The sequence below is a fragment of the Amyelois transitella genome, chromosome 17 (genome assembly GCF_032362555.1).
Source record: "Amyelois transitella isolate CPQ chromosome 17, ilAmyTran1.1, whole genome shotgun sequence".
NCBI lineage: Eukaryota > Metazoa > Arthropoda > Insecta > Lepidoptera > Pyralidae > Amyelois > Amyelois transitella.
In genome coordinates, this window is record NC_083520.1 from 2,471,799 (window position 1) to 2,480,408 (window position 8,610).

The window sequence follows — 8,610 nt, forward strand, 5'->3', positions numbered from 1 at the left end:
AGGATTTACCCCTCAATATCTTTACTGTATAGGAGGTCTTTTCAAGCGGCCGCTTAGGCACACTGTTAATGTTATTCATACAAACATACATATATAGTTTATAGACAGCTAATTATATTAATATCTGTTTTTATGAAGTCTTTTATTTATTATTTACTCACACCAGCACTTCGCAAGCGTATAAATTTATTTTTTACTAGTTTAGTTGTTTTTAGTGAAAGGTGTGTAAAATAATAAACATAAAATGTATAAACTTTCGCATTTTTAATCCATAAACACATATAAAACTCTTTCGTTACTGATACTGATTTCTTAGTGACTGACAGACAACGCACAGCCCAAACCACTGGGTCTAGAGTTCTTAATTATTTATAATCAAGTCGATAATCTAAGGTCTAGAGACTTGAAATTTAGCATGAAGGTTCCATATGTGGTAGTGCGCCCACTAAGAGAGGGATTTTCCAAAAATCTCATGAGAATTAACGGATTTTTTTAGGCGCGGGCTTTCTCCCAAAGGTTTACTAATATAAGATCTACGTGTGTTCGTAGCCGTTCGTAGAGGCGCTACGCAGTGGACAGACACTTCTACGAAATAACACTCATGCAAACTCGCGGTACAATCATATTTATTAGGTAATAAAGTCTAAATCTTAACGTTTTAAAAAAAAGAAACTATGTATTTCTGAACATCATGTACATACAGTGAATTTGAATGTAATATAACTTTAGCCACTTTATATACGTCCTAACTATTAAACATTTAAGTTAATAATGTGTCATAATATATTGTAGTCCAACCTTGAATGCATTAAATGGGTTTACATTTTTTAAGACGGTAGTAGGTTTAGGTTTAAAGACTTTTATTCTCATTAAGACATAATTTACATCACTTACATGAGAACTTAAAATTATGACATACATTATAATTTGTTCGTTGTCACACTAAAAAAGAACAATACACAATTACCGGTCAAGTTTAGTAAATGGAAACAATGTGTTTGGCTAACTGTTTCTTAAATACTTCGAACGAGTTAATTTTTTTAATGTCAGAGGGTATCTTATTAAAAAGGCGCGCACCTTCGGTTGTTATTGTCGACCGGCCGTAATATTTTGTCCGTGCCTTTGGCAAAATGATGAAGCTCGCGCGTCGAGTGCAGGGGCGCCCAACTTGTTTTCGCTCAGTAAAGTTTATGTTGGTGCGGACTTTATTGGTCATGATTTTACGGATGAGAATGCAAGTATTATATGTATATAATTGTTTAATAGTCATTAGTCTTGTTTCACGATAAATTTTATTAGTTGGTGTTCGAAAGTTATAATTAAATAGCATTTTTATTATTTTATTTTGTAGTGTTTGTAATTTGTCTAGTCTAGTTTTAGCAGCACTTCCCCAAACTTCTATAAGATAAGATAGGTGTGGTTTTATTAGAGCATTGTAAATGGTAAAAAGAAGTTTACGTGGTATATATCGAATATTTATTCGGAGGGATGCATGGAGCGAAATAAATTTGTTTATTAATTTTTTGATATGAGTATTCCATGTTAAATAAGTATCCAATTGGAGGCCAAGGTATTTTTCTGAAGTTTTTTGTTGTATAGGTTTGTTGTTAATTGTAAGAGGTGTGAAAGTGGGTATTGGTTTATTTTTAGCTTTATAAATAATATAACTAGTTTTAGAGACGTTTATAGTAAGTAAATTATACTGTAACCAATTTTGAAGGATGTTAAGGTCATTTTGAGCTTGAGAAATTAAGATTTGGATTGATGAACCGTAATAAAAAAGGCACGTGTCGTCAGCATACAAAGTGATGTTACCGCTTAGTCCTAGTTCATGCATATTATTGATATAAACTAAGAACAGTAGTGGACCCAATATCGAACCTTGCGGGACTCCATAGGCAATTGGCAGTGGAGGACTTTGAGAGTTATTGTCTGTTTTGACAATCTGAAGTCTGTTTGTAAGGTAAGACTTGAACATGTTAAGCGCTTTGTCAGTTATACCAATGGATTCCAACTTTTTTAAAAGCAATTTGTGGCTAACGGTGTCGAAAGCCTTTTTTAAATCAATAAATACCCCTAGTGCGATGTTTTTTCTATCTATGTTTTGTTTTATTGTGGTAATGAGATCAATTGTTGCCGTAAGAGTATTACTTTTAGATCGAAACCCGTATTGTCGCTCATAGAAGAAATCAATAGAATCCAAGTAATTTTGTAACCGTGTATGCAAGACTTTCTCCAAAATTTTTGATAGTATAGGGAGCACAGATATTGGTCGATAATTTCCAGGCTCCGTTTTTGGTCCTGACTTATAAATAGGTGTCACTTTGGCTATTTTGAGTGAGTCTGGAAATACTCCGTCTTGTAATAATTTGTTAATACATATTGTTAGTCGTTTTACTATTAAATCCTTAACACATTTTATTGCTTTGGTACTAATACCGTCTAGACCAACACTGCTATTTGAATCTAGGTTATTGATAATATCAAGTATTTCCTTTTCGTTGCAAGGTTCCCAGGTATTGATTTGCGGTTTTTGTGAAGTTGGTTTGGGTAGTGCGTGAATATAATTAACATGAAAGTCTGTAGGAATTTCATCAGCGAGACAAGACCCTACGTTAGCGAAAAAGTTATTAAATACTTTACATATTTCATTGGGATCGGAGACTTCCAATGAATCGACAATAAGCTTTGAAGGAGCGCGCCTTTGTTTGGTCTTGTTATTTGTTAGTGTGCTAAGTAAATTCCATAGTTTTTTAAGCTGCATAGAGTATTTGTCAAATTCTTTTTTATAGTATGACTTCTTTGCTTTCCGGATTACGCTTAAAACTTGGTTTCTCTTAGTGTTGAACTTTTCCTTCAGATCTTCATCGTCTGGATTCTCTTTTAACTCTGTAGATATCTGGTTTCTTTCAGTGATTAATGCTATTATGTTTTTATTTATCCATTCTTTTTGTGGCTCATTATCAATTTTGGTCTTTATAATCTTGCTTTCATTTATGCATTGTTTAATTGAACTTTCAAATTCTGTAAAATCGTTATTTGGTTCTTGAAGTTTAGATTTTTCCACTGCCTTATAAAGTTTATTATAGTTGATAGCTTCATATTGTCTAATTGTCTTTTTCGGTGGTTTTATTTTCTTGATTTCAACGTATAGCTGTCTGTGGTCGGAGAAAGATGAATCGATTGTTACCATATGGAAGTTATCTTTGTCAAGGTTGGTGCTTACATGATCTAGTAGGGAGTTTTTAGGTGGGCCTTTTCTGGTGTAATATTTCTTGGAGATCTTGTTAATAATTTTGTGTCCAGTTTGTTTTAAAAGTTGGTTGTACTGTTTAGTCTCGGTTTCTTTTTTTGTGAGTAGATCAACATTGAAATCACCAAAAACTATTGCTCTTTTTCGTCTTCTTAATTGTGATTCATATACTTCTAGAAACTGCTGGAAATTGGTGTTCCCTGGATTATATACGACTCCTACTTCAAGTGCATATTTTTCTAGTTGTATCCATAAATAATTATTACCTCCTATATACACGGACTCTGATAGCTTGTGTATTAGGTTGTTGTGAACATATATGGATACACCGCCTCCAGTTTTGTCTGTTCTATAATTATAATAGTGACTATAGTTTGGTAATTCATATCGTAGCGCTTCTTCTTCGCTTTGAAACCAGGTCTCGGTTAATAGAAATATGTGCACTGTGTTCGGTATAGCTTGTAGGATACATTTGACTTCGTCAAATTTTCCTTTCGTACGTATACTCCTGGCATTTAAATAAAAAAAAGTAAATCGTGACTTGTTTTTCGGGAAATTTTGATAATCGTCTAGTAGTTCGTAGGTATTATGGTTTTCGGTTTGAGTATGAACTGTTTTAAGTGATGTATTTAGTTTTTTGACGTTTTTACGATTAAAGGCGTACCATTTACATATTTAATTGTGATATTGGTCTCACCTTTGTCTTGACGTTGCTTAAGTTCTTCTCTCAGGTTTTTCATAAGGTTCTGTTGTGTAGGTGTTTGGTCTGAAAACATTTTAAGGCCTCCTTGTAGTCTATTCCTATTACGAAGTAGTTTTTTAGCTGGTTCTACAGTTTCAAAGCAAATCTTGATACTACGGTGTTTATTTGGTTGTAGTTTACCGATTCTAAAAACCTTTGAAGGTTTAGGAATGCCTTCGCTTATTGTGGAAATAGTTTTGAGAACATCAGCTTCATCCCTTGATGACCTATCTTCCGGGGTGGATGCAATTTGCTCGGGTAGACCAACCAGCACAACATTCTTTTCTCTGTTGCTACGGTTTTGTACCTCTTGTATGATGTTTTCGCCAAAAGCTAGCTCCTTTTCCTTGGTGAAAGGTACAGTTTTCAGGTTGTGCAGGTCTGTTTCCAGAGATTGAATTTTAATTTGCATCGCATTGAGAGTTCGATCGTTTGACGATTTCATATCCGTGATTTGATTTTTTATTTCGGTTATGTCCTCTTGCATATTTTTTAAAATGTGCTCGTTAGATGTGACATATTTTTCCAGTAGGGAGCTGATATGAGATATTTCCGATTTCATTTCTCTTATATCGTCACCACATGAACACCCAATATCACAGGGAACTTTACGCTTACGAAATGTAATTGATGGGTCTGGGCTTACATTCCTTATTCTTGATAGGTCAGGTTGCGACCCACCGGTTGGAGACCTCTGCACGCTCATACTGCTCTCGTGACGTCAGTCGGTACTCCGGTGCAGCGTACAGCGTGAGGGAGCAAAAAATATCAACCGTACGTGTCTCGCGATGGTAGGGGTTCACTGCAGCGCAGGAGTGGAAGATCACAAAAAACTAAGCGCGTTCACACTATTTAGAGTTTTAATTTTTATTCTTTAAGGATTAAATTGTTTCCGTATAAATTTAGACAACTTTAAAAAATACTTATACACGTAGTTTGTTACAAAACTGTGCGCCTACGAAGGTAATTGATTTTTTCTCATAGTCCGTTCTTTTCTTGGGTAGAACAAAGAAGCTAGAAGAAGAATTATTTATGATTATTTATTAATCGTGATCCGTGACAAACTTAAAACCCATTGAACGGTGCTTAATGTTATTTTCATAAGAGCAATGCATGAATAAGATAAATATAAATTTAGTGACGTGAAAGATTTATTCTAATCAATAACTTTGCTTTACCCAACATATTTCATTTCAATGACAGAAAAGAATGTTCAACCGAATAAAATTTCTAAGAAAAGCCGCTTAAAAGATTACATAAATCTTCTAAAACTGTCTGTATGAGAGAGGAAGTAGAATTGATTATGACAGTAGTATAGCATTTCAGAGCTAAATGACTGGGGATTTACCCTTGCTTCCGAGAAACTAGACAACACGCTAACCAAGAAACTGATAGTTTATTTTCTAGAAAAAAAATAATGTATTTTGTATACCATTTCAAGAAAATTGTTACGTAACATTGAATATTTTCTAAGTTTTAATACGTGTTTATTGTATGTACTCGTACATACTTTTACATTACTATTTGCATAAAATTTGAGAAATTGTACTTGGTAGGTAAAATAATGTAAGGTAAAATATAAAGACGCCATTGTTAATTGTTAAATTAATAGGTCGTCATCACCTCACAGCGTCGGTAGGCTTGTTTAAATAAGTTTGTTCAAATAAGTAACATTTGTCTACTGTTGTGTGGTGCATACATGCTATATATGTATGTATACTATCAGATACACAATATAAGTCAAACTTGAAAAACTATTCGCCTCAGTTAGATCACTTTGTTAACAATAATACTAACTATACCAGCGACTTCGCCCGCGTACAACGGTAAATTTCGCTAACATGTAACAAGCATAGCCGTTTGTTTAATTATGTTACAAGTCTTCAAAGTCAAGTACATCAGGTACATATTTTAAGTAAAACGCCAGATGCGACCTAGGTCCTAACATCAAAAGTTGAGCTCTAAAAGCTGGGAGCATCTGCGGTGACCCGACGCGACCCATCAATTATTAGGGTGTGTAATGAACGCAAATCCTTTGATTCCATTGAACGAACGCCACTGGGAATTTGTGGTCTAAAGTGTAAGCGACAGCGGTTTTACGAAGGACTTAAAAATTATTCAAATTCATGTTTAAACCTTTGAATGTGATCTATCATTTTTTTAGAGACTGATCTATCTACCCCGTAAAGGATAAAGAAGGGATGTGTCTGAGCTTCAGGGAGGTGGCATGGCTAGATATTTATTCCCCAGATTAACTGCAGGTCTTCGTGTTGGTAGTATTTTTGTATTTTTCTGTTATGCCGTGAATATGAAGGCTGTCACGAATGCGGCGGTTTCTCACGCTGTCCATCCGTTAAACTCCGCACATTCAAGACTGTATGTTCATTTCAGCAGAATTAATAAATAAATAATGGTTAAAATTTACAAGGGTGACAACCCTTTGTCATCGTAAGTTCTTTCTAATAAACTCATGTCCGTCACCTCAACCCGCTTTGACATCGCAACTTTCTTTTCATTGTTTCTCAGTCGCTTGTTCTATGGTTCTCATGTCATTCGCTCTCGCCCGCTACCGCCTATGTCCCGGTCCATCCCCCGTCGCGGCACATCAACTATTCACTGAGGGAATGTTGGAGCGCGCGACACCTAGCGCGCAGTTCATTTCATTGTCTCCTATCTCGCCTCTTACAGCAATGACGGCGACTTTTGAATTTTACACTAGTTCAGTTAGTGCCTAAATGTATACGATGATGCCTTTAGAGTAGGTAATGTATCGCGATTTTGGTAGATATGTGTTTAACTCTCTATATAATGTTATCATTTAAAAACCTGAATTAGAAAACACTGACCTACTACTACTTCTGACTAACCTAGATGTAACAAATTACTTACTAAGTCGGTTCCGTGTATACTTTCTAAACCAACCTCTGGCCTCTTTATATCACTTGGTTGGGTAGGCAGAAACTACATCTCTCTACTTGCTATATGGCACTTGCATTTGTACTCATTTTAATTGCATGTAATGTAGGAGAACCGCATCCCATTTTCTTTAATATTCGGAAGGAAAGGAGCAGAAAGATTTAGAGTTGACCTGACCTTTTCCAGACCAACACGAATTTAAACAAAGATGTAAATTGATGATCCAAATAAAATAAAGATGAAAATTACAATATTTATTTTATTTGGGTTACTCAATAAAAAACGTAGGTAATATTTAAAATACGAGTAAGTAAAATCTCAAAAACGCGTTTGTAAGTTTTGCAAATAAGATAAGATGGCTGCCGGCGCCGCTCCCCGGTTGGTTGGTCGCCAACACAATTACGCCGGATCAAAGGAGTCTCGATATGCATTCACTGTGGACTCGTAAATCCACTTAAATAAAACATTTTTATTTAGATCACAATCGCTTGAGGTCTTGAATTGACGGTGATTTTAAGGGTGTACGCAAATGTCATTATTTGTAATGCTTTGCAAATTTTATATTTATAAGTGGATTATTTTGTTTTTTTTTACGGGATAAACCGCGCTAATATAATTAATAATAATATACTCAGTCTGAAAAATCAAAGTGATATACAAACACATTTAACCAATTATTAAAACAGTAAATTTTAATGATAACTCAATACATACATACCTATGGTGCCCTAATGGTGATGGAGGAGTTGAGATTCTGATGACGACACATTCCTAGCTTATCGCCTAAGTGAAGAAGCCCAAGTTTAAAGATCTTTCCCTTGATTGACTCTTGCATCTGCAGGAATGAAATAGTTCAAAAAAAATATTTTTTATAAAATTTGAAAAAGAAAAATTACCTACAATATTAATATCCTTGTCCACAGTTCCGGCGCCTTCCGTTCGTCGCCGAGCGGCGCTACGGAGCCTGCGCCCGCGCCGCCCCCACCACTGTTCCTGCCGCCGCATCTCTCACATCTATCGCAACACCTCAACCACTTGTCGCAGCCCTTCTTCCCTTTGAAAGGTAAGGTCTAATGGTACTACTATTAATTGCCTTATTTACGCCTTTTTCACACTTTCTCTGTTGAAACTTCTGAACTCAGTATCGTAAATTACATGAACTTAGTCTAATTTGGCGGCGTATAGTTTCATATGACACTATTATTGAAAAAAAACTCTGGCCAGTTATCAGTCAACATTAGCATATTAAAAGAAGGTTGAGGTCAGTATGTTAGTTGGTCGTATACTCCAAGGCAAGGAATTACTACCCATTAATTATACATATTGTCGAATTCCCAAACTTATTTTTACACAATGTTTCCGGGTACGTAATACTTGTTGATTTAAGTTAATGCGCACCAACAATTCAAACTTATAGTTACTTAATTCGTTAACTGTTTAAGATAAGGCCATTAAACATTTCTCGTCACCAGGTTGGGGCGCCCCCTGCCCATGCTGCCCAAAAGAGGAGGCGCGCTCATCCAGCGTGGCGGAGCTCCGGCGCAAGGCGCACGAGCACTCCGCAGCGCTGCTCCACTCGCTGGCCAGCTTCCAGTCCCGGGCACTGCTGCCGCTGCCGCTCCATCTGCCGCCTTTGCCGCTGTCACTGTTGCCACCTGAGCAGCAGGCGCCAAATGACACGCAGAAACATCTCGAATAA

General features: G+C 36.0%; 1 protein-coding gene across 1 annotated transcript in view; it reads left to right on the forward strand.

Annotated features, from left to right (window-relative positions):
- The window catches only part of LOC106143330 (dorsal root ganglia homeobox protein), a 54,458-nt gene extending 45,848 nt beyond the window's left edge, over window positions 1–8,610 (forward strand). Inside the window, exons 8-9 of the mRNA XM_013345385.2 lie at window positions 7,835–7,974; window positions 8,384–8,610. Coding sequence (XP_013200839.2) covers window positions 7,835–7,974; window positions 8,384–8,610 — 367 coding nt within the window. The remainder of the gene's footprint in view (window positions 1–7,834; window positions 7,975–8,383) is intronic.